We start from the raw sequence: 27,262 nt of genomic DNA on the forward strand, positions 1-27,262 counted from the left end.
AATCAAGAAATAGGCTGCTCATCCGCAACTACAAACAGATGCATGAGAACTTTGCATTACATTCCTAGATATCATCTATTTACACTTTAACCACCTGCTATATTTTATATATAAATCTAAAGTCTAAAAAGGAGGATGTCATATGTTCTACAATTTGTAAAAACTCAGCGACAAATATGTTTTTTTTGTATCCTAATACACATAAAATCTCTGGATTTGTCTTGAAAAACAAGATATAAAACATGTAAATATAGAGTATATCCATTCATGCATAAAAACAGCCGCACAAAGCAAACTCCCTCCATCCAGCAGTCTGTGTTTGAGTCATTCACGGGGTTGTTAGTTAACCCCGAGCACAGAGGAGGATGAAACAGGGGCATAAATCACAGAGTGAAACAAGGCAGACTCCTCCGATTCATTAATGGAAATGATCTGTCAATATGCTGGAGTCAATTCACACGTGTCAGCTGGGCTCAGCACACAATGGGCCAGCCAACTTATGAACTCCCAGCACCACTCCACCGAGTCCATAAAACAACTGGCATCGCCGCTGGGGAGCACCCCGAGACACCACCCTCTTGCACAGACCACCAGATGACACAGATGGGGCGAAACCAAACAAAGACGAGACTCCCTTTGTACAAAGAGGGACCTCTTTCAAAAGCCATTCATGCAACAAATTGGGGAAATCTGGCCCTGCAACACTCTGCGTTTGCTCTTTTATTAGCGTGAGTCTTACGTCACAGTAAGTGAAATCAGATTTACGGCTCTCTGTTACAAAGGGGGTTAAAATCCAGCTCACTTTTAGGACAGAAAAACTTTTTTAAAGCCATGTTAAACAAGAACAGTTTGGCCATGTTAAGCAGGAAGAGCCTGTTATGTTGTGCACGTTGCACAGACTAACAGGCGATTCCTCTGTCTACAACGCTTTGCCCTCTTGCACGATAATGGCCAAAGCATTCAATACAACTAATGACATGCTTATGACTCCTATCTCCTGGAGTTAACAGATTGTTGGCTAAATATAGAGGTAACTTTTCCATGTGTTATTGTCAAATCGTCTTGACAAGCTTGCAGGTAAATGTAATTTAATTGTAGTTTCTATTTTTTTCTCACTGTATGGGTGAAAGCTGCAGATCGTCATGATTCTGCAGAGACTCTTAATATCAGGCACTGTAGGAGACTCCTCCATTTTATGGGAGCTTTAAAGAGCATCAAGCTCGAGTACTTTCAAAGGCAGTCCATCAGGTTTGTTTCCATGTAGGTCATTAAATATGTGCACACAAGCTTTCTCTTATTAGGCCTCTCTGCATTTTCTTTTCTTCTTCTCTCTCAGCTGCACACCCGTGCTGCTGCAGCAATCTGCATAGAGAGACATTTGTCATCATTAGCCCTGCTCTGACAGTTGGCACCCGGCACCTCAGATCTGTAGGACTGGCAATTATGAACCCTTCATCCCTTATTTAGGCAACATTGCCTAATTTCATCACAGGACTCAGCAGCAGCATTTGATTACCAACAGCCCCAAACCCTGAATATGCCACCATGTCTTCCATTCCCTTTGTTTTCTGCCTCCATGTACTCTTAGATCATGTGACCAGGAGAGAGAGAACTGTGAGATTTGAAATTACTTTTAAGACACAAGTGCTGCAGAGAGGACTGTAGATGAGCATCATGGGGTCAGTGGGTAGATGATTACAGCGCCCACCTTTAGTTTGTCGACATCTCGCAGACATTAAGATTAATCACACTGCTGCTGCTGTGGCTGCTGCTGAATGGCTGCCTTTTACTACAGACACGATAGAAGTCAGGCATATTAGATAAACTAAAGGGAGAAAAAAACCTTTTGGAAATAAACAAGACAATTTTTCAAAAACAATTTAGCAAGAAATAAAAACAGGAAAAAACCTGCTAAATAATGTCTTAAGATACCAACCACAGTCGTGCTCCGTTCTTATTGTCATGTACAACAAAATAAAATGCTAAACTGTGTGATAATAAACGAGCAGAAAGCTCCACACCAGCACTTTCACTGCACTCAGCTGCCACCTGCATCACCTGAGCAGGAAAAACCTGAGCACAACATTAGCCTTTATTTTTCTTTGGTGAGAAAAAAAAACAGACATTTTCTGGATCGTTATTTTGGCAAACAAACCTGAATTGTATTCATGCTAAATTCATGCAAATACATGCATGTAATTCATCAAGAAGGCTGACAAGCGTACCATATTGCAGAGGGGAGGGGTGAAGGGCCACATGAAGCCGAGACAATCAATTAAGTTTCATAATTCACACTTTTCTCCACCTCTGCTTTCTCTAAATATTCATTATAATGAAAAGTTTGGTGATTTGTGATCGTGTGTATGCTACAGATTCAGCTCACAGAAAACAGAGCCTGTTGAGTTGATCACTACAGGGTCTCTGAGAGCCTCTGGCTATGTGGTCCAGCTTCCTGACTTCTCCGAAGGAGGCTGCTAATACACAGCCGAGAATTAAACAAATGAATGGACACAATCCAAAGGGGGTCCTCAGTGCAGCTCCGGGCCCAGAAATTAACTGGCCTCCAACAGAGACGCCATATTGCTTAGAATAATAACGTCCTGTTATTAAAAATCCCAATGACAATTTCATTTTGTGACAAATAAAATCATTGAGAATGTGTCAGGTTGAGCGTCGATCCCCGGAGATTAAAGTGTATTAGTTCTCACAGTTTGAGAGCCAGTGTTGATGTCACTTCTCTGAGGAGTCGCTGCTTTTAATCTGATTTATATAGAAATATGTCATCCTATTAAGTCCACTTTGACTAATCTGCATATTAGCTTGGGAGCTAGCTGGTAAAGTCCCTTTGTAAAGGAACTGGCTTGAGATTCTCTTTTTCAAAACTAAATGACCCCAGAAATGTAATGAAAGAGCATATGGCAGGCCTTATTGGTTCTTGTGTAATAGGATTATTACAATAATTAAACATCACCCATAATTATGATGCCAGTCTGAAGAGTGCTGGTAATAAAGGTTACAGCTTAAAATCTGCCAAATGAAATGACGTCACTGATTATGATTGACAATAAAACCTCACAGTCATGAGGTCATTCAGAAAAGCGAAACTAAGAACGTCTAATAAAATCTTTTTTCAAACCTTTAGTTTATAAAATATAGTTAAAGCCAGAGGATTGTGTAGCTAATAAACATGTGTGTTAGTGAGAGTGGACTTCTCATCCCCCCTGGAGACTCACTTCTTCAAAGTATTAATATTTGTATTAAGTGCTTGAGGCTTTAAACTGTGATGCACATAGAATACAAATAATCATCTTTTAACGCAGATTACGCTCATTTGTTCATCAGCACATATGTTTTATTCTTATACATATATATTACTTATTCATGTGTATAAATACGACATGAAGCCTTGAGGATGAAATATAAAACAAAGCAATATGACTTTAATGACTTTGACCAGAATCAGTGGAATATCATTTCAAGTCACTCAAAGCACGAGCGGTGTCATCAAAGGGCAATTTCAGCCATCAGACAAGTGCCATTGACCTTGTGCCCGGCCATATTAACAGGGTGATCAGTCTTACTTGAAGAAAGGATGAAAGAAAAATGGAGGAGAAAAAATGAATAAGTGTAGAGGCATGCTCTGGAAACAAAGAGGCCTTCAAAGCAGGGTCACATGCTTGTGCAAAATTAGGGGAAGTAGGAGTCATTGTATTGATTTACACAATCATGCATGCATTTTACTGGGTCAGAAATAGGCCTTGCTGGAATCAGCGCCCCATATATCACACTGCGGGCCTCCAATAGCCTAGCGGGATGGCGAATGAAGCAACAAAGCTTGCAATGTTGTAATGGTAAAGATATGGCTAAGAAGATTGGGTTGTCTTAGGCTAGACCTGACAACTGCTGGAGTCCTGGGACTGCAGAGCAGGTTGAGTTACTGTGAGATCTGTGCAGCCACATGCTTTAGATTAAGAGGTGATAATCTCAATGAAAATCCCCCCTTCTATCACGCATATGGATGGCTACGGGCTGGAGCACAAACTCGAGAGGTGCAACTGGATTCTAGGGTATCTGACTTGGAGCAAGATAGCCTGGAAAGCGAAGCTAGTCTGGTTTCAATAAAAGGCAAGTACCTGCTGGGCCACAGACAGTGGGAGAGAGCGAGAGAGACGAATATCTAAGCATGAGCGAGGAAGAGGCTTCTCACGCTCAACACATGAAAACATCATAATGTGCTTGGAATGTACATTTCTGATTGAATTCAATTTTGATAATGTGATAAGAACTAGAATACAGAGCTAATCTTATTATTCAAAGTTAGAATTAACCTTTATATAGACCTCTATAATGTCCCGCAATTAGATTTATGAAAAAAAAACTGACTCCATTTCTGTAATTTCTGCCTGGTAACAGTGTGAATAATCAGTGGGGTTTGCCAAGAAGCTGCTGCCAGTGTGTCCATGACAGGCTGTGATGATGATGGGAGTCACCTATCTATCAGGGTCCCTCTCGCACACGCCGCCTCCCGCTCAGCCGCATCCATGTAGCGAGAGTCAGAGCTGACGTGCGGCGGTTTGCCCCCATAATGTCTGGTCTTATGCAGCTCTGACTGGAGCAGAGATGAGTGTAAACGCCTTTGTGTTCCTTATCTGATCCGTGCAGCATTATCTTTTTTGAAGTCCTCTTCAAAGCAGGCAGTGTACCTCGTGAGATGGAGTGCCAGTGCAGTGATGAGAGCCAGAGGGGGTTTAGAGTGGATACAACATCTCTTTATTGTTAATCACAGTCTGTATCAGAACATACTGCAAAACAACTCAGTAATACATCAGGAGGCTTTACAGGAAATGGGAAACCTTAATTGTTAGAAAGATTAGCAATTAATGTTTCTGATTTAAGTTTTATTTATTTATTTTCTATCCAAACTAAGTATTTCCTGATATTATTGTTAGTTGCTGCATGATCATCAGTTTGTTGAAGAAAATAATGTATAGGCCATAATAATGGACATCACGTTGCAGGATGCATTATTGTACATTATTCTCTTTAATTTAATGATCAGTTTTGAAAAAACAACAACAATAATTTCAATCTATTCTAAAATCAAATAATAATTCATAACAGGTAAAAATGTATGTTAGGTTAACAACTACATTTTTTTCTTCTTCTTACAAAATACATAAATTACATGACTGAAATAACAGGCTGCTCACGCGCAGTAAAACAGCAGGAGACATGCCTTCCTAATCTGCACGGCCACACACACGCTCTTAACGCTTTTACTGATCACCGCAGTAATAATACATTTGTATAATTGCAGTGCTAAACATAAACAGCGCAGTAACTTTTTAATCCCTCAGAAATAATAGCCTCCTGCTGCATTACCGGAGGATTCAAAGACTGTCACTATGGCGGAAAGCTCAAATTCATTAACGAATGCATAATTATTTGTATTAATATATCACTTACAAACCTGCAAAAATAAGCCCAACATCATTAAAAAATACAATGACATTTTCGTCACAAAAAAGTACCTTAATTACTTCATTGTAATTTAAATTAATCTGATGTCGCGTAAAAATAAATTAGATCCGGTCAGCTGGAGAAATAAAAAATAATTTTAAAGTCAACATTTTTTTTTTACCCGATGTCATAAATACTTTTTGAATTCTAAATCCACCTACTGTTTCATATAAGATTCAGTATAGCTGACTAAAACAGAGCAGATAGAGTCCAAGAAAAAGCAACGTTACGCAGTGAAAATGCTGTTTTTTTTCTTCTGTCCAAATGCGTAGGTGTACTTCCGCTCCTCGATATACTACTACTACCTGTACTTTTTACTTGTATATAACACCCAGGGATGAATTTGTTTTCGATAAACTGGGAAGCGGTGACGCATCGGACAGCGATTGGACACCTTGGTCTCAACTCCTCCCTTATAATAAAGAGTGTGTGTGTCTCTCTGTTGTAAAACACAGCAACACCGGGCGGCTGCGTCAGGAGGGCACATTCCACTCTGCGCAATTACGCGGACTCTTAACTGGCACAGTGTTCAGAGAATTACAAAAGGAATTTTTCAGCTACTGAACCTCACAACGTTGAAATGGACTTTTAATCAGCTCCTCCTGTTAAATTCGAGGACTTGGTTCGAGCACTTTAATGCAGTTTACGGTAGAACAGCTGTGAATGTTGTGATAGATTTTTACGCATGTGCTCTGAGCACAGCTCTGAATAGTTGTCTTATAAATAGACACTTTTTTTCTTTTTAAATAGCTCTCTTTCTTCTCTAAAATTGGCTCCCGTACAAACAGCCGCGTTGGATCCCTCGGCTTACTGCGAGACTCCGGTGTACAACCCGGATCTCTGCCCTAATATGATAGCCGCTCAGGCAAAATTGGTGTATCACCTCAACAAATACTACAACGAGAAATGTCAGTCTCGAAAAGCCGCCATCTCCAAGACCATCCGGGAGGTGTGCAAGGTGGTATCGGATGTCCTGAAGGAGGTCGAGGTGCAGGAGCCTCGCTTCATCAGCTCTCTCAGCGAGATGGATAATCGTTTCGAGGGACTGGAGGTCATTTCACCCACCGAGTTCGAGGTTGTGCTCTATCTGAATCAGATGGGAGTATTCAACTTTGTGGATGACGGATCTCTCCCGGGCTGCGCCGTGCTCAAGCTCAGCGACGGCCGCAAGAGAAGCATGTCTCTCTGGGTTGAATTCATCACAGCCTCCGGTTACCTCTCGGCGCGCAAGATCCGCTCCAGATTTCAGACACTGGTGGCGCAGGCAGTGGATAAATGCAGCTACAGAGATGTTGTCAAAATGGTCGCTGACACAAGTGAGGTGAAGTTGCGCATTAGAGACAGATATGTGGTGCAAATCACGCCGGCTTTCAAGTGCACTGGGATCTGGCCACGCAGCGCTGCGCACTGGCCTCTCCCTCACATCCCCTGGCCGGGACCTAACAGAGTGGCTGAAGTGAAGGCGGAAGGTTTCAATCTTTTATCCAAAGAGTGCTACTCCCTGAACGGCAAGCAGAGCTCAGCAGAGAGCGACGCCTGGGTCTTGCAGTTCGCCGAGGCCGAGAACCGGCTCCTCCTGGGCGGATGCAGGAAGAAGTGCTTGTCAGTCCTCAAAGCCTTACGCGACAGGCACCTCGAGCTGCCCGGAACACCGCTGAACAACTACCACATGAAAACTTTGGTTTCCTACGAGTGTGAGAAGCATCCCAGGGAGTCAGACTGGGATGAGAACTGTCTCGGCGACCGGCTGAACGGGATACTATTGCAGCTTATTTCATGTTTGCAGTGCAGAAGGTGTCCGCATTATTTCCTGCCTAATTTAGACCTGTTTCAAGGAAAACCTCACTCTGCTCTAGAGAACGCAGCCAAACAGACTTGGCGACTGGCAAGAGAAATACTGACCAACCCCAAAAGCTTGGAGAAACTCTGAGGTAAAACATACTAGCTAACCTCGTCTTAACATTGTGGTAAAGAGGCCTAACGAGCGCGTGCACGGACAGAAAAAATATTGCCAAACAATTTGCAAAGTCTCGTGAAATGTGACTGTCCACTATTGTTAAATATCTTTTGGCCAAGCCTGTTAAAAGTTTCTTTTTCATTAGAGTTCATTTTGCCATTTTTCCCATGCACCTTTTTGACGGTGTCAAAATTTAGGAGCAAGTTTAAATTATTGGCCACCTTTAACCCAGGAGGCCACCTCTCCACGTGCCACTAAATCCTACATTTTCTTAAATGCTTTAAAATAAAGCCCGAGACAAACTTTGGAGAAAATAAACACACACACATCTGTACATTTTATACTGTAAATACATTCATAGATTGTGATTCAAGTGGTCTGAAATTGTGAATGTTGTTCTGTGACACGTAAATAGGATCCACCTGTTTAAACCTGAACTTTTTCTTTATCTGGTAGGAACGTTTTTAATTTATACTTGCATCCGTGGTAGTCTGATTCATCTGTTTCAATGGACATTGTCTCAGTTTTGGAAGTTTACATTTGATGGTAGGCGTACACGACATTTGTTACATTGAAAAAAAACATTCCATCAATTTACTTGAATTATTATTTAAAGTACATTTTTCGTTGTTGTTTTCTCTACCATGCTTAGGCCTACATGATAAAAAAAGAAAATGATAACATATATATAGTATATATATTACAGTTTAAATGAAAAAAAAATGCACTTGAAATACACTGGATTATAACATCTGTGATCTGATTTTTTTTATTTCTGTCTTTGATCTAATTTAAAGAGCTAATAAAACGAGCTGTTTTATATTTGTGTCCCATTATGCTTTTATTAAATGTGTTGTTGACGGTTGCGCAGTAGGCCTAATGCCAGGCGATAATAAGGGAATGGAATATTTAATTTCGGGCTCTCTGCTTCCTGTAGGTGTTTTACATTCAGAGGAGTTTGACGCTATGAAAAAGCAAAAATAGGGAAATGCGGAAGGAATAGTTTTTATAGTTTGAAAAAAAATGAAACTAAAACCACCTTTATGAGACATTTGCCTGTAGTTTTTTAGGTTAGGAAAACAATTTAACTTGGCATAACATGGAGGATAAACGGTCACTGTTTGATAGCTTAGCAGGAAGAGTAGCCTCAGTTTTCATTAAAAAAAAATGCAATGCAGTAAATTAAAACACACAACAGAGAAAGTAACCGTGGATTACGGTACAGTTCCGTGCTGTTTTAGATACAACAGAAAAAGACGAGAGAAGCGCACATCTCTGAAAAAATCACCTGTGCAATTCCGCGCTTTGTGTATCGAAAATTGCGTATTTAAAATATGGAGCATAATATATAAATGTATTGTTCAAAAAAACATGCCAGACGCCAAACTGCCCGCTTTAAACGTGGGCTGCCCACTTGCTCGCAGGTTACTTACCTTCGGGTCGACCCTCTTGAAGGCAGGGTCATCCTCGTCCACCTCGAAGTAGATCTCAGTGGTGGTGATGGACAGAGTCCCACGAGCCACCAGGACGGGGGCCACAAGCTGGGCCGGGCTGCTCAGGACCACTGGGCCTGCGGAGAGCAGAGGGGCAGCCGCGTGCTCAGTCAGAAACATGCAAAAAAAATGACATTTAATGAAGGCAGGCTGAGGCTTATTCTAATAAGCTGATCGATATGATTCACCGACCTGCCAGCGGCCTGTCTGCGGCAAACTATCCCGCCACGTGCGTAAACACTGCGCTTAGAACTGTGAGGGATTTTTTATATTAATTTTTGTACCTCAGTCAAATATTCCGCAGAAGGGCAGCTCCGTGAAATCTGCATTATCTTTTTTGCTCCACAAAAAAGCCTCTAAAAGTCTTTTTGTCATTAAAGTGCATGTGTCCATATTTGAGCATAATACAGAGCATTTATCAGGCCTAAACACATGCCTGTTTGTAAACCAAAGACGCGCTGATAACTACTAGATTTTATAATGTGACTGGATCATAACGCAAGCAACCTCAAGAAGCAGCGTTACGATGGAGTCACATTCTAAAAAATAAATGCATTTTTTTAATATTCTATTCACGTTATATTATTGTAATGCATTTGCAGTACGTGTGTAATGTACAAATGTACATAGTTTATATTCAGCGCTGCTTTGAAAGGCAATTTAATAACACGAAAATAAAAAATAAGCTGCGTTATTATTCGCCATTACACTCTCGTAAAACAATAGAACTACAAGCTTGTTCTCAAGTGCAAATAATTGTGCCGAATTTGGAGGTGGGTTTGTGACCCTGCCAGCTCATGGTGATCACATCTTTATTCCAGTCTCCTCCTCCCTCCTTCTCTTCCTCCGCTTCATCCTCCATGTTCTCAGATCAGTGTCGCTGTGGAGCTCCGGTACACTCATTTGTCCGCTGCTCTCGAGCGAAAGCTCTCCAAATCAGGATATTTATCGATCCCTTAAACTCCAAAGAGCCACTTTAATGTCTCATCAATCTTAATCTGCGTTCCTCAGCCAATTATGGCCGATAGTGTTACAGGAATACAAGTGGATTTCGGTCTCAACTCCCAGAGCGCCCCTTCATCGCTCTTGCAGGCTGCAGAGTCAAAGCGCCTCCCCGGATCTCTTCTGTGCGCTGCTCGGGTCCATTAACAGAGATTCTATCTGCTGATGCTATCAGCCCACGCGCTATACGGTGCTTACAAGCCTCATATGAAGAGTAAACACACAGCCTGTTTTACTGCATTTTAGATAAAGGTTAGTGTATTAAATAAGTAAAAAAATTTTGTTTTATTAGAATGTGAAAGTGTTTATATCAGACTATTAGCATGATTATTATTTATGCTAGTTGACCCTCTGTGTGTGACACAAATGGTTTCAGCTACAATAAAAGAAGTTTGTCTTTATATTCCCTACAGCCCCTAAATTACAAGCCCCTTCCCCTCTTACTAAAAATAACACTTTTAGAGCTGATGCTTTGTGCGCGGCCCTAAAGGGCTACACAGTGAGAGACACAATGCCTGAAGCATTAAGCCACAGCATCCATTGCTCATGAGGAGGAAGAGGATTAGGCTGTAATCCCCTCAGGGATCCTTCCATAATTAGGCTATATGGCATTAAAATGTTTACAGGAGAATAATGAAATTAAAGGCAAGTTACACAGGAGGAGTGGTGAATATGCCGGCTAACGCTTGGAATTAGTTCTTTTAATGCAAATGCAATTATTTGTAAAAACGACAGAGCCTTTAATGAAGTGATGACAAAGTTTGGTGTAGTGGGAGTTTGGGAGTCCTGCTGAGAAGATGGGTATATTATTACCCACAATCCACCCGCTGGACTGTAGTGTTTGTTAAGGCCCAATGCATTTAAGCTCTGGAATATGAGAGAAATACAAGTGGAAGTGGGTTACTTGCACAGCTGAGCACTATTAGTCACGTGCAAACCATGTTGACTTATACACACATACGCACACCTGCAGCCTGTATATCCTACTGTATGCTAAGCATCAGAGGCATAATGCATTGCTGTTCATTTGAGTGATTTAAATAATATTATTTTGGCTGTTTCAAAGCATTAATTTATCTTTGAACATATAACATGTAAATATAAAGCCTGGATTAATGTATATTTTAATGAGGCGGCAGCAAGACTTGTGTTGTTTTTAGATTTTCCTTTTATAGACAGACATTTTATTCAGACATGTGATTAAAAAACAAGAAAGTTGGAGCTGTTCAGTGGGTTATGAATATGAAATATTGGTCAAACACTTGGTGTTCCTCGGATGTTTTTTCTTGGTTTACACATTTACAAATGTTATGTTGGTTTGACTCTTTTATAAACATGTCACCACTCAGGGGATCAGTAATCTGAATGGGGACTAACGCAGAAATACAAAGACTAAATTAAGGCTAAACAGAATGGTTGTACGCGCTAAACCACACATTGTGAATATACTGACCCTGCTCTTGTGTGCCAGCAGAACAGTCAAATCTACAGACATGACGTGAAAGGCCTTGTGAGGCTCAGGCTCATCCTTTCTTCGCTCTCACATTCTAGTCTTAAGCTTCTATTTCCCTGATTTAGTTAACAATATGTGCCAAAAAAATAGGCTAATTTAATGCCAGTGCAAGCAAAGATGGCATCTCGAATGTTTGTGGGGGAGCAAAACTGATCATAGGTTCAGTAACCACAACTCCCTGGGCTTTTGAGTGCAGGCGCCGCCCCTTTGGCAGCGGCAGCAGCAGCCGGCACTGACCCAACGGCTGGCAGGAGGAGCACTGTTGTTGACAAGGAGATAGTCCCAGATCTCTCATTAAGGCCGTTCATGCCTGAGATTAGATAGAGGCCAAACACAGACAGAGCATCCTGGTAAAAACATTACCCTAATGTAGTGAGTGAGGGAGCTCCCCTACTGGCAAAAGCATAAACTCAACTTTGATTCAACTTAAAGAAGTAATCACAGAATGTATTGCTACCTTCAAAGTTTGGTTAATGATTAAACCACATTACCAAAAAGGAATCACACATATTCAATCTTAGTATTTCTGCTATTAGTTCTCTCAGGAGAATCCAGTCTTACTCTTTTGATCGGATAGTGCAGGGTTCATCTGACAGACACGGAGTGTTTGGCTGCCTGCTGCCCCAGGACAAAGAGGAGGAGTTAGCCGCCTCCTCTGAGAATCATCTGTGGGATCTTAAAGGGGATTTCACTGCTCAGCAGTGCCCTGCTTCAGCCTGAGACTCATAAACTAAGCCACAATAACTACGTAATGTTTGTATGGTTATAAAACTGCACTGATTATTTAATACTCTTTAAATCTTTTTAAATGTCTTTTTGTGCGTGAAATGAATCTTTTATGTTCATTCATATTAGTTACTGTTAACATGCTTCAGAGGCAGCACAGAGCCTACAGGTTTAGTAAAACCTGTGACACCAGGATGCTTTATAAAATGTGAATAATGCAGACAGTAGAAACTAAATCCACAACTTAAGATTATTAATACAATGTCATTACAAAAACAAGAACACCCTCCAATCTTCATGTTCAGTTTTGTTATTATTAAGTACCATCTAGCAAAAATAAGCTAATTCTATGAAAACATGAAAATGTTTAACATTTTACATCACTGAAACATTTTTTAAACGTGTCGGCCTGAGAGCGAGATTCACTTACAACGGGCCACACTTCTTACCATTAGAGGAGAAACCTTCATGTGCTTTATTATCATTGGAATATAAGAGATGTTTTCGTAATAGATGATAGCTGCCAGAGCTAAGTATTTACTTTATATTGTACTAAAAAACCCGAGTCATTAAAGCATCAAACCAGTAACAGAATCTGCTTATTTAAAGGCGCAGCGTATTGCATGAAGTGTTAAGTGAAGATTTGGCTTTATGGAGGAGAACGCAGCGCAGCATTCTTGATCCACCCTCAAAAGTCGAGTGAACTCTGGATAACTTACCTCTCAGAGCCATGCCAGTTTGTTGTACAGCAGCCAGGGGTTGGCTGGATAGTTTGGCTCACACACAGAGCGTGATGCCGGTTACATTACAGCATCTTTGGGCAACAATCACCTTGCCAGTAAGCTGCACTACAGACTGAGGTATTAAAGTGGTGTGTGTGTGTGTGTGTGTGTGTGTGTGTGTGTGTGTGTGTGTGTGTACAAATGAATAAAAGATTAATTGAGACAATAAATTTAATTCATCTTTCCTTAGCTGTTAGGAGCAAATTCATCTTTTAATGATTGTTCAGTGTAGACAGAACGAATGTTAGTCTGACTGCAGGATAATTAAGTAATTAAGTGATTAACTCATCTAAAGGGGCCGTATCTTTGAAATGGATATCCTCATATTTGCATGGGTTTCACATTTTTGGGGTGTTTATTGTTTACAGTGAAAAAGTGAAAACTGAAATGGGCCGTTCAGAACAGCTGCAGGTTTCTACGTGGAACCTTGCTTTCACTGAAATTGACCAATCTTCATTCACCGTCGTTCTGGCTCGTACATATAAGGCCGAATAACTGATCCTAGAGCAGCCATGTTTTCTACAACTTTGGAGTGACAGTGCTGTGCGGCCGCTCCCCCACATGGGATCACACACATGGGGGAGGGGCTAGACGGTCACTCCAAATACTGTCAGCCAATCGTGGCTAAGGTCTATCCTTTGAATCGCAAAATGGCTTGTTCATTTCAGGAGGAAGGAGAGGCTCCGAAAAATAATTAAATTAAAATATGTATACAATTTTTAAAGCGGAACAAACTTTACCAACGTGATTCAAAAACACATTAGAATAAAAGAGAATTAATTGCAGAGCTAAAATATGTCCCCTCTAAATTTAATTTTTTTGGCAAGATCTTTGAAGTTATAAATAAAATACATTTTATTCATTTAAAATAAGGAAAGTGAATTGCTGTAATTTCAGATGCCTGATAGAATATATTATATTTACAAGAAAAATACATTAATACAGAGTTTGATTAACTTTGAACATTTTCTAACCACCAAAGAGTCTGTTGTTTGATTAAGTTACAATATTGATTAAGATGTGTGTGTTAGTATTATGCAGGATTTTGATACAGATTAATACAATTCTGCTGTTGCTTATTAAATTTTTAATTTCAAACATTTTCACTTAGTAGTTTTTAAAAAGGTTTCATCAGTATCATCACAAGATCTTGTAAGAAGACTGAAGACTTACTTATCAGAGACCAAGAACACTCTGACTACAATATTTAAGGATGGCCTTATTAAATGGTAACCAACAGCAGACTGGACTGCAGAATATCCATGAAACAACGACGGTCTGTTAGTGTTTAAGTGAGTATAATAGAAGCTTAACGAATTAGACACAGTGTCTCAGTCACCACTGATTTTAAATGATGTCAGCAAACCTTTCAGGGTACATTACTGGGTCAGATGACAGTAAAGTTAAAAACTATCAACAAGTCAGCGTAAATCAGTGATTGGTCAAGTTTTATATAAGAGTTGCGACATATCTGAATTGATCATCTTTCCGGTGTCAGTTTTACTTTAGATGACTTGCCTTTGGAGATAAACACACGAGGAAGGAAGGGTGCTGAGGAGATCCAAAAGAAAACAGAGAGGGACACTTATCAGAGCAAAACAAGTCCTCGCTGTCAAACCTCATCAAAGATGTCCAGATCAGAGCAAAGGGGAAAATAATTTGACTGAGGAGCAAAAAGGAGCTATTAAACATTAAATAATTCTAAAGCCAAATATCTCAAACTTACCTCGTTCAGCTGTACTGATGCAATAAAATGATCATTTAAAGCCCCTACATTGATCCCAACTCTTCATCGGATACACTGATTTTAATCATGTACACTGTTGCTATGCCCGCTATTAGAAGGAAGACAGATAAAAGACTGATGCTGCAGCAGAGGAGATGTTGACTTGGGGTTAATGGAGGTGCTGGTGTGCTGACTTACCACCCAGGTTGTCCATCTCCTTCTCCTGCAGCAGGCTGACGGCATCATCGTCTCCCTCCAGCAGCAGCTCTGTCTCGGGGTTCTGGCTGGTCACAGTTTGAGTGCGGAAGACCGGCTTGGACTTGACCACCTCGTCCTCGTCTGTGTCTGTCAAGAGATAAATGAGGAAGAGAAAGCACTAAATATTGTACAATAAAATATTAGAATATGAAATAAAAAAATTATGAGAAAATACAAGAGCATGAAAAGAAAAAAAACTAAGAAAAAACATCCACACATCTCTGAAAAAGCATTGATGACCTCTGCATATATCCCAGAAACACACACACACACACAAACTAATTAACTAAGTGTGAGAACATAGAAATGTTTTCCTTTAAAAATACTGATAATATCGATACAGTAAAAAAATATTTAAGTAGAACAGCATCACATTTATACATCTTACCCTCTTAGTATGAGCTTTACAGCTTTATTCTAATCAAGTTTGTGCACATATAATTCAAACAATCGGTTTATTTGAACAATTAAAATGCACAACATTGAGTCAAATATATAAAAAGCAATAAACTTCTCTGCAGAAGAATGTCTGCATGAAAAACACACAGTACATGCAGGATGAACCTGATCTGAGATGCTCACTAATGTACTTGCCGTAGCATATGAAAGAGTGTCAGAGTACACACTCGTTCAGTGAATACATTACACGTGGTTGAACATCAGAGGTGTTTCAGCTTTTATTTTTAGACAAGGTCAACAATGAATCACTATCTGTAGCTTGAAAGACCAACAGCTGAGTCGGGGGGATACATCTCGAGCTCGTAGTCGATTAGAGATTTCATTTGGAGCTTTTGGAGGCCTGACAAGAGTGAGACTGAACAGACAGTACAATTAGGAGGCTGCTTACACCAGTATTTCATCATATGGCTATAGCAGAGCACGCTCATTGACAAAGACGTGTTCATACATCCTGCAAAACAAAGAGGTCTCACAACACATGTACCAGCTTGAATCAGCCCATCTCCAACATGTGCCTGCCACACGGCTGCTCACAACACTTATGTGAATTTGTCTATGCGAAGTCCAACGTAGGAAATAGAGGAAAAAGTTGCGTGTGTGAAAGGAAGAACACATATCAAGAAATGGGAGGTGGCTGACACCCGTCTGACATGTTTCCTTTCAGCACAGTTCTTAATTCGCCTCTCTCTCCCCTGAGGAACATGTACCTTGTCTTGAAGAGGTCACATTTGACTGTTGTCAACACTGCTACTGAGAAAAAAGTCTGCTTCCTGCTCTGTCTCATATCTGGAGTGCTTTCATCAGACGGAGGGAAGAAGTCTGTGCCTTTCGGAAATGAATTCTGTGTAATGTTAAAGGCAAAAGGCAGCCAGCGGTCAGAGATCAAAGCAGAATGAGTGAAACTTAAAACTGTAATTCTGTAAACCATCATTATGCTGAAAGTAAATGAGGGAAAGCTCAGCGGACATGCTGATGTTCTGACTGGCAACTCTGTATAGGGTTGAGTAGACCAAATAAACTGTGCTGATTTCTACACACAAATGACCAACAACTGCCGGGGGGGCAGGGCAGAATGTAGGGTAAGGAATCTGCTTTACCCACAATGCAATTGACTCACAGAGAAAATAATGTGGTTATAAATAAGGAGAAATGAAGAGCTATGACATGAAGGAGAAAATGTGCTGACATGAGGAGTGATCTTCTCGTGAGTGATAGCCCATTGACTCGGAGACGTTCTTACACGGAAAGAGTGTCTGTGAGAAGTGGTCACCATTTTTCACTGTTAGAAGATTGCTGTGCAGTCGTGTTGAGGCAGACTCATTAGAAACGTTGTCATGTGTTCACCTTTGACCACTAAAGGGCAAAACAACAAGAAAGACCCTCTGAGTGTCTGAATATGAAAAAGAAGAAGAGACAGCTGCAGGCTGGAGGAGATATTTTTATGTTCTCATTCTTGAATGCAACTTTCATAATCTTATTTAAAGGGGGCCGTAGCTTTTAAATGGATATCCTCATTGCCTAAGTTTCACATTTTTAGGTGTTTATTGTTCACAGTGAAAAAGTGAAAACTGCATAATTCCGTGTTTTGCCAGAATCGCATTTTTAAAAAGGTCGCCTCTGAAATGGGCCGTTCAGAACAGCTGCAGGTTTCTACGAAGAGCCTTGCTTTCGCTGACATTGACCAATCAGCATTCACCGTCATTCACCGTCATTCACCTCAGGCTGCCTTCTTGCCGTCGGGCCGTTGTCAAGATCTCAACTTAGCATTCCGATACCTCCTGGCGTTCATGGCTCGTACATATAAGGCCGAACAACCGATCCTAGAGCAGCCGTGTTTTCAACAACTTTGGAGTGACAGTGCTGGGCGGCCGCAGGATTTGGAGAGACCACGTAGCCCCTCCCCCACATGTGCGATCCCACGCGGGGGGGAGGGGATACGTGGTCTCTCCAAATCCTGTCAGCCAATCGTGGCTAAGGTCTGACCTTTGAATGGCAAAACAGCTTGTTGGTTTCAGGAGGAAGGAGAGGCTCCGAAAAATAATTAAATTAAAATATGTATACAATTTTTAAAACGAAACAAACTTTACTAACGTGATTCAATAACACATTACAATAATAGAAAATTGATTGCATAGCTAAAATATGTCCCCTTTAATGGCATGATGGAATAGGTAATGGGATGCTGAACTGATCTTCAGAATCTGTTCTGCTATGACTTCTACTTTTTATACTATCTACTTCTCTAATTTCTTAAGTTGTGTTTACACTGTAAGAAAGGTATTAATTGCAATTTACGTTTACTATTAAGGATGTAGTTTGCAAATACTTACTCTCTAATCATATTAAAAGTGCATTTTCAAAAACACAGTAACTTCATAAAATTAATAAACATTTTAAAAGAAAGGTCTAGTGTGTCACTCATGATGCTACATTAACTAGCATCTAACTAATTAACCTTTCGAAGCGCGCGGTCTATCAAAAGCCACAACCACTGACTTCCCAACGTCTCCCAGCAGTTTCATTTCATGTTGACTCTCCTGCCCTTCATGGCCACAGCCAGGAGAAGCCACCTATCACCGGTCTCACGGGTCCTCTTGTTCAATCACTGAGTTGAAACTGCTTCAGAGTGCACTAATTACACTCCGTAAAGTGCATTGCAGAGCTTTTGTAACGCCGTTGGAGGCTGATGAAGACCTGCCAGCTGGAGTTCAACAAGGATCCATGGTCCCGAGTTTCTCGGAAATATATTAAACTATTTCACTGACGTAATTCGAGCAAAAGCTTTGTTTTTATTTTAAAAATGTATTTATAATGCTTGGTTGACACTTATGAGACTTCACAGACATCATGTCATTGAAGAAGCAGGGGGCAATTTGATAGTTTTCCAGAGAGAAACGTTTGTGTCTTTTAAGAGCAACATTATTTTATGTTTCTTATAAGTCATACAAAATATTTTTTCAATTCAAGCAATTGTGATCAGTAGTGAACAAGCTAAAGCCCGACTCAAATAAACGTTATAATCTTACATTCAGGCTCCCACGATGGAAATAATTCAATGCACAGTAGTTTAACTATTCAGTAAGGAGCAGATAAGAGTTAAAGGCCTTTAAAACGACTGTTGAATTAACTATAATTCTGTTGCCAAGGCTCCATGTTTCATGTATACTGCAACGCTGGAGAGTTTTGTGGCACTGGCCTTTCATTTTTATGGCCTCAGCAGAGCCAGCGTGAGTCTCCTATGTATTATACACCCCGGCTCAAACACACTTCACTGCCACTCCTCAAAAAAGAAATCCACAACATCATGTTTCACTTAAGTTTATACTAACGTGTAAGGGGGGGCTGTTTCACAAATGCTTTGAGTAATTCAATATACACGACTATAAATAAAACACAAAATACCTGGAGCTGCTCGTGCTTCAAGGTTTTCATGAGGAGGTTTGAGCAGCAAAGAAAGGACAAATGAACATTTTGGACGGAGCTGAAGACACACAGCTATCTGAAATCCTTTATAAACACAGACCAACTCCTGAGCCTTTGCAGAAATTATTCTGTTTAATGTCTCGTTCTGTCAGGTCTCTGTAGATAACATGCATTAGTATAAGCCTCGGTTCCTTAGCTTATTTACTTCACTATCTCATAATGCACATTAGTGTTTTGTGCAGCCATTCAAACGTCCCTAACGTGAGCTCTATAGAATGTGTAAATATATCTCTTCCGTTTCCCAGCCTCTATCTGCTTCAGATCCTGCCCTCCTACGCTCCCTCTCCACGGGCTCCACATTCCACATGCAGAGAAAAAGTCCAGTCCATGGGATTGCATTACGGCGGAGGAGATGCAATTCTGCCCTCTGTCTCTTCACTTTTATTTACTCTGCACTGAAAGATGAAATGAGGGGGAAAAAATGACAGCTTCATACTTCCTGTGATGCAAGCCATCCGTTCTGCAGCGTATGTGTTTTGAGACTGTAAAAGTAAATATTATCACTTTGATGTAGGGGAGTTTATACGGTGCAGACGCTTCCTCTTGGGATGAGCTTTATTCAATATCCTGGGACGTGTGGTGCGTGTCTACTGTGCTGCCAGAGGTTACAAACAACCTCATTTTCTCGCGATCAAAACATTCACGGCAGTGCCTGATAATTCTCACGTGTGGACCTGAGGATTTGCATGTTAGTATTTGCCCTAATGTCCTTTGTCACAGTTTAATATCTGCGCTATAAAGCTGGAGAGGGTTAAAATCACATCATGAGGCTGCTGCCTCTGCCGCAGTAAAGAGCTGTAAAGATCTCGGCCCGGGGCAATCAGCTCGGAGAGAGGCTGCTCACCTGAAAATGAGACAGCAAGGACACCCGGAGGTAAAACACCCCGTTAAACACTTGGATCAATATTAACGTGACTTCCATTTCATGCTTGCCCAATTCCAATCACCTTACAATATACTCTGATAGTGGGCTGTAACAGGGCAGGTTATTACAGGCGCAGGGCAGAGACAGAATGTGCTGGCTAAGCTGTCAATGGTGCTAATAGACAACGAGGCAGAGTTTAAGGCAGAGTTTAACCTCCCATCACACACGTTCATGAATGTGCACACTCTCACACACCCGGACATGCACGTTGCACAAAAGTGATTACGAAGGTTAAACACATGATGCACTCGATTTGACAATTCATCAACTTGTTCTTAAACAAAAGTTCGGGAAGAAAGTGGCGAGAAATCATTCTCAGAGGGTGAGCTAATGTCTGTTTTTAACTGTGCAGGCGATGATTCTGGGAAGAAGCACTAAACTATAAATAAACACAATAAATAATCCAATTTATCAAGATAAGATAAGAAAGAACTTTATTAATCCTGAAGGAATGACTGTGCCAGATAACTCCAAAAATCCAGCACAAATTAGAGAAATGCAAAAAACACTACTAAAATATAAATGAAAAAATAAAACACAAAGTGTATGGGCTAATGCAAAAGAGACAGTGCCTGATAGAAAAATGTTGATATAATTATCATATATAACAGGGCAATATATGAAAGAGCAGAGAACATTTTTGGTAAATTTGGGAGGCTCTTAGATGCTGTCAAAAAGCAGGCAACTCATTCGCTAAAGTGTTTCTGTGAAAAATAAACTTCCCTGCTCACTTTCATTTCCCCCCAGTGAGCTCGTAAGACTGACGTTTACTGTGAACACAACAGTGGAAGTTTGCCCTCTTCAAACTCAAGATGGTCGCTGAGCATAAATTGTTATATCTTGCTGTCAAAACAGAAACGGTGTATTCAATTTGGACAACCGACTGGTTCTGCGATAGTCCCGGATTTTAAAGCTTTAATAATGACTCTCCAGGGCCAACTCAAACAAGCCTCTTTGTTTTTCTACCCTGGAGCCTATGCAGCCGGCAACCCACTAAAAACTTCTATAGAGACCCTGTCAAACCGAGGAAACAAAGTCTGGATGTTATTACTAATGGATATCCAACCTCTGAGCCTGTGCAGCAGGGTTATCTGCTAAAGACAGGTCCTATCTTTAATACCATGCTAATTAAAGTGAATATTCATTACAAATGTGAAAAAAAAACAACACAAACTGTCAGAGCACATTTAAAACAAAAACTGCCAACTGTCACCGCCAACAAAAGCTATTGAAGCTGTGCAAAAAGAACAAAAGAACCTTCTCATTTTAACTCATAACAAAACCTGGCCTCCGCTGTGCAACCACATCAAAGCCTGCTGGAAAAAGCCTGAAAGTACAGCTCACCTCTCGAGCAGAGCAAGCGGGCCATCCGACCGCAGGCGATCCCTTTCACTTGACAAGTTTATACATTATTCCACTCATTAAAACCACCGCATGCCAGCAGGACTTCAACAAGTCTTCAGTCAACTACACTGGGGCATTAATGTCAGACGACAGAAACTCAACAGATAGTTTGAAAGCTGGTGATCTGATAAACTAAATAACAGGATATTTGTAGTCTTTAGGACACTAATGAAGGAGACAGAGCAATGGATACGGATGCAACTGCTTTAAGATGCCTATAGTAAAATCCTCTCCACGCCTTTTTAACAGGCAATAACAGGATTTCTACAAAAAAAATTATCCTCAGAAATTGATCATTGTAGTAGGAATTAGCCTTACACGTTTAACTGATATTTCAATATATATATATATACTTTTAGTGACTTAATTTAATTGTCTCCAGGCTTGAACACGTTGGGGGTTGCTCCTTTAAGAGGATGCAAAGGACAGTGATACATGACTGAATGTATCTGTATTATAAATTATAAAATCATAACAATGATGTGTAAGAAAAAAAACACACATAAAACATTACTTAAAAGGTTCTAAAGGGGACATATTTTAGCTATGCGATCAATTTTCTATTATTCTAATGTGTTTTTGAATCCCGCTGATGAAGTTTGTTTCGTTTTAAAAATTGTTTACATATTTTAATTTAAAAGGTATAATAAGTAAGATGTTTTCTTTGCATTTTGTCAACAACACATTCAAACTGGGCCCCTCCTCCTGGGCTCCTCGTCACTAGAAGCTCACTCTCACTCTCTCGTGTGCCAACACGCCCTTTGCGCTTGCATGCTAACCGCCGGTTACCTGTGCACTAGCATGCTAACCGCCGGTTACCTTTGCACTAGCATGCTAACTGCCGGCTACTGCTGCGCTTGCATGCTAACCGCCGGTTACCTTTGCACTAGCATGCTAGCCGCCGGCTACAGTTGCACTGGCATGCTAACCGCTGGTTAGCTTGTCGTACCTGGTTTGAGGCACCTACCTGTCCAACAGACTCTCCAACTCTGAATCACTCTTTCGCCATGTTTTTCGGTCTGAATGGGGTGCTAATTTGAAGCACTCCCCCACTTGTGTGATCCCATCTGGGGGAGCGGCCGAACTGCAGTGTCACTCCAAAGTTGTAAAAAAGATGGCTGCTCTAGGATCAGTTATTTGGCCTTATATGTACGAGCCAGGATCTCCAGGAGGTATTGGAATGGTAAGTTGAAATCTTGACAACGACTTGACTACAAGCTCGTGCAAGAAGGCAGCCTGAGGTGAATGACGGTGAATGATGATTTCAGTGAAAGCAAGGTTCTACGTAGAAACCTGCAGCTGTTCTGAACGGCCCATTTCAGAGGCGACCTTTTTAAAAATGTCATTCATTTTTCACTGTGAACAATAAACACCTAAAAGTGTGGAACCCATGTAAATATGAGGATATCCATTTCAAAGTTACGGCTCCTTTCAGTCAGAGCTTATCATGCTCACAAGTTAGCAGCGGGTCAGGATTGTTTATGTGAAATATGGATTAACAGCTGGGTGGATTATGCTGCAGGAGTAGTTTCTATTTTGTATTGATGTTTTAGATGTTTAACAGGTGTGCTCGTATTTACTGGTATGTAGAGCTAATGCAATTCAACAGTTTATTTGCAGATGACAAAAGCCTTTAATCTTTCTCAGCAGGTTAAAAGAGCCAATATTACAACATTTGTTTCCTTGAGTCCTCCCCTCTGCAGTATCAACACATCACCAAAAGCCCACAAAATTAGCTCATAACTAAAAATAATAATGGAACCACAACAAACTTGAAAGCAGACGGTGCAATTATTGCATGTGTGTCTCATATAGACCACCTGCAGCCGAGGCAGCAGCTGGCATGTGTTTATCTCCGGAGCTGCCATGGTCTTCATACAGCAGCCGTGGCAGAGCTGAGCTGAAAGCAGCCAGATGACATCCTGAACCCAGCCAACGGTTCGCTTCAGTAGTTCAACACGGAGACAGCAAGAGGTCAGCGAACACTGTGATCTTCATGCTTGTGTTGCTGTACGCCTACAGTCGTTTCAAAGGCTACATCACCATAACGCAACGCCTGTTTTCTATTTTCTATAAAGTAAAAGGTGCTTACTCCATTAATTTCAAAATCAATACATTCACCCTGGTGCTGTTAATAGTTCTGCTCTGCTCTTCAATTACAGGCGGGACAGAAGGGCCAAGGGTGTTTAATAGTACTGAGCTGCCTTCCTTTAAAAGTTGCTGTTGCATGACATAAGGCAAAATTGACACAAGATGGTGGGCAACACTACAACACTGCCCGGGTCAATCAGGAAAGTTTCAGGCAAAGAGACGGCACAATAAAGGCAGAGATCCAATTAGTTCTTGAGTATGTGTTGTGATGGAAATAAAAAGTGCAATAAAATGGATGTGTCATGTTCAATTTACACGACTCATAAATATGTTTCCTATAAAAATGACACTTAACTTCTCCTCAGCAGAATGCTAAACTGTAAGGACAAGCACGGGCTGACGTTAGTGCCCCTTTAATGCTTTCTCTATTATGCTGTAATGGGAATATGGATATTCTAGATTTGACATGGAGAAAATAAATATCTTAAGTTTCTGCTCCCTGACTCTGATGCATTTTAAATATGCCACAAAGAGAGGATAGACTCACCATACTCCTGCAGTGACTTGCATGTGACATCTAAATGGGTGGAGCCATATGGGTTTCTGACGAATCTCCGCCTCCGCCGCAGGTCATCTTCCCAGTAGTCGAGACGCCAGAAGTCGTGCAGCTGACTGTGAAGGAGACAAGCAGACAGGTAGGTTAGATGGAGCAAAGGACCCTCAGCGATGGTCTAATTACAGAAGCCACTTCCTTATCAGGGGAAAACATCATGAGGAGGAAAAATCAGCCCACAGATAGCAGATTTATTGGGCTGACTCGTGGCATGCTCTGCAGAGGTCCGCTAATGTTAGCACAGCTAAACCCTATAGCATCAGAACAGCAGGGAGCAGCAGCAGCGGCTGCACACATAAATCACAGGCACTCCCATTAACAAATACAGCATCAAATTACAAGTATAAATGGCACAGCTTGCCTCCGTCTTTACAATGTTTTTTAACAAGTCTTGTAAATCAAAGGTAGGAACCTCTACGCAGACAGCGTGGGGTTTAATGATCAGGGTCTCGGGGCGGTTGAGGCATGAGCCTATAAAACAAGCCCCCTCCCTGCATATGTGGAGCCATGATTAAAATAATGTGCTGAAATATTCATTGAAATGATTCCCAGAGCCCTGGAGCAAGCCGACAGAAAATTGCATTTTTATTCATTATTAATAACAGCGAATTAGGGTCGTAAAAAAAGAGAAAAAGAAGAAAACAGTTCCAGCATGTGGTAACCATCTTTGTAAATGATTATTCCAACATTAGTGAGGACCTGGGATAATTTTATTGCTTGCAGCTAATGCAAACCATTAAGCACCAGGACTAGCATTAGGTTACTAAGTGCTGCTGTTCAGGCTGTGCACTAGCTGGAGCTGTTTCAAAGCCTTCGTGTTTCCTGGAGAGGGAAATGCAGCAAGAACAACTTTAATTTAACCATAACGGGGAAGAGTGAAACGACAATAATAGCGATGATTCAAAATGTAGTGTGCACGTGACAGCTAAGGGGTGATTACACCAGCCGGGCAAGAGGTTCTTTTTTATTTAAATTTCAGTCAAGTGTAAAGAAATGAAGCATCACTCTGAAATGTTTAAGCTCTGAGCTAAAATTAGCCTGAACCTGATCTTTATATTGTAAAACGCAACACAGTGTCACATAAAGCTACACAGAAAACCTCAGACCTGGTACTGTGTGTCCAAATCCAAGAAGAGGTTTTTCAGTACATGAAGGGTACAGTCAGACCTTGGCAGGCAGCCGTCTATTGCATTGTATGATTTCTGCCCCTTTCCCTGCCACAGAATTGAAGCAGTCTAAACAGATTAAAGTGTTACAGGGGATCACATCACAAAATGCCGCCTGCCTGCTCCGTGTATATAATATCTACAAATGTCAAAAAATCAAGAGGCTCAGGAGACTTAGCTGAGCTCTGACAGCAACAAGAGCTCAGTTTCAGTTAAGTATCAATCAAAATTGAGTGTATGTGTGTGTGTGCGCGCGCTCATTGTATGCACAAAGTATCAAGAGCCCCCCCCCCCCCCCCCCCCCCCCCCCCCCCCATGCAAAGCAACGCTGAACGCCTTGAGCTTGTCCCCTGTCAATCTCCCTCAAAGCTTAACTGAGGAAAAGAGAGATGTCAGTGGGTTGAAAGGAGAAACCCACGTAAATGATATTGTAAATGCGAGATTACACAGTGTGAAAAATGTAAATCCACTGACGGCAACTGGGCGATTACGGCTGCAGATTATGTCCCCTAATTCTTAGTGCAAACAGACAGCAGATGCCGGTGGGGGATAAATCCGCCACTTTGAAGATTTCCTTACAACAGTATTAACTGCATGTGATGCATTTTATTTGGCCTGCTTAAGGACGCTCATTTGAGTACAACTTTAGTTTAAGCCAAAATACCTTCATTAATCTTTACAGCAATCAAAAGAGCAACAAACCAAAACCTCAAGTTATTATGACTCATTAATGAGTCAGATGCCAGCGTTTCCCCGAGTTCTTCCCTGTGCAGATGGTTTCAGTTTGAATGTGGTATTCTGCTGTTTGAGCCGGACCTGTGATATTCTAGACTGGATGAGGACTGTGCTGAAGAACCTCCTCTCTCAGGGTGGTCCAAAGAGCTCTACAAAGGATTGAACTCCTGATGGATATCTACAGCTGGGAGCGGCTCAGCTTTAAAACAAGGGAGCCAGCAAAAAGCACCACCAAGTCTGAAAGTAATAATCTTGAAGATTTCTATTTAAATAAATGTCTGTTAAGTCACTATCTATCGCCGAATGATGAATGTAACACAACTGTGATTAGACTGATGAAAGCCTGTGCATCAGCAGTATTACAGACTGGGTGTCTGTGGCGACTTCAGCGGAAAAAATCACAAGCGGCGCCCAGTTAGTGACGCGGTTTCCATCACCCAGCAGTGGTTGGTCTGCCAGAGAGGGTAGGCGGAGCTAAGCGGCTGCTTTTCCGGTCTCTGCAAGTGTTGCAAGTAAACAGTAATCTACTATGGCTGAACAAACAAAGAAAAGATGGATGACTAAGCATACAACTTAAAAAATAAGTGAAAATCCAAAGAAAAAGAAACAAATTCGATGCTCAGATGAAGGCAAAATCTAAAAATAGTTACAACCGTGGACATCACACATGCAACGCTGTCTGGATATCTGGGAAGTGTGCTCCTGCAATTACCGTTTATCTCCATAGGTGCCGCCAAAGAGAACGAAACCGAGATCTTTAATTGAGATTATATCTTTCAAAGCATGGAAGGAAATAAAGAAAGAGCATGAAGTGTGTTGAGTTAATGTTCCGTTAAAATCAGTGCTATCCTCACTCACATAGAGACTCAAAACCATACGGTAAAAACATACTTGGCGATAAAATGCACACATTTCTGCTGTGTAATAGATCCAAACAATCCAGGCCAACATTCAGTCCGACCCCTGCACTTCTCAGTGGTGCAGTCTTGAAAACACACTTCTTGTTTCAGAATAATTAATAGAAAGCAGGACGTCTGCATTGTCAGTGTAACAACAACAAATTGTCAATGCGATAGCTTTCTTTATTAAGCAGAGTTCGCACCAGACCTCCTTTCTTTCCACATCAAATGTGTCTGGCTTCATGACAACCATAAAGAATGGCTGTGAGCCGGCCTCCTAGAAACTGGCAAAATTTATTAGTCCTGTCACCCATCAATCACCCAAATGGATTTCAAACCGCATTTTAAAAGCTAATTTTCCTGCACTGATAACCTACAGGAAACAGGAGCACCATTATTTATGGATGCTTTCAGACTTGCTAAGTGCAGCAGGATAAATGTGTGCGAGGACTATCGTCTATTCTCCTCTCTCTCTCTCAAATAGGTATTTAAAGCACCTTTCCTCGAGGA

At 41.1% G+C, this 27,262-nt stretch overlaps 2 protein-coding genes across 5 annotated transcripts in view; one reads left to right on the top strand and one right to left on the bottom strand.

The window, feature by feature from the left end:
* Positions 1-27,262, bottom strand: part of LOC138596689 (neurobeachin-like) — a 214,709-nt gene that overhangs the window by 53,160 nt on the left and 134,287 nt on the right. For 3 of the 4 annotated variants that reach the window (XM_069667989.1, XM_069667987.1, XM_069667988.1), the window contains 3 exons: positions 23,887-24,011; positions 14,918-15,064; positions 8,911-9,047 (listed from right to left, as the gene is read on the bottom strand). In XM_069667989.1, the coding sequence (XP_069524090.1) occupies positions 8,911-9,047; positions 14,918-15,064; positions 23,887-24,011 (409 nt within the window). Of the gene's footprint in view, positions 1-8,910; positions 9,048-14,511; positions 14,545-14,917; positions 15,065-23,886; positions 24,012-27,262 lie in introns of all 4 variants that reach the window. The other variant, XM_069667990.1, reaches the window with a different exon arrangement.
* On the top strand, positions 5,997-8,297 carry mab21l1 (mab-21-like 1). The gene has a single exon (XM_069668703.1). The coding sequence runs from the start codon at positions 6,371-6,373 to the stop codon at positions 7,448-7,450; it is 1,080 nt and encodes a 359-aa protein (XP_069524804.1). The 5' UTR covers positions 5,997-6,370; the 3' UTR covers positions 7,451-8,297.

This window comes from Semicossyphus pulcher, unplaced genomic scaffold (genome assembly GCF_022749685.1).
Source record: "Semicossyphus pulcher isolate SPU_LCO1_2020_fin unplaced genomic scaffold, fSemPul1.0.p SCAF_19, whole genome shotgun sequence".
Taxonomy (NCBI): Eukaryota; Metazoa; Chordata; class Actinopteri; order Labriformes; family Labridae; genus Semicossyphus; species Semicossyphus pulcher.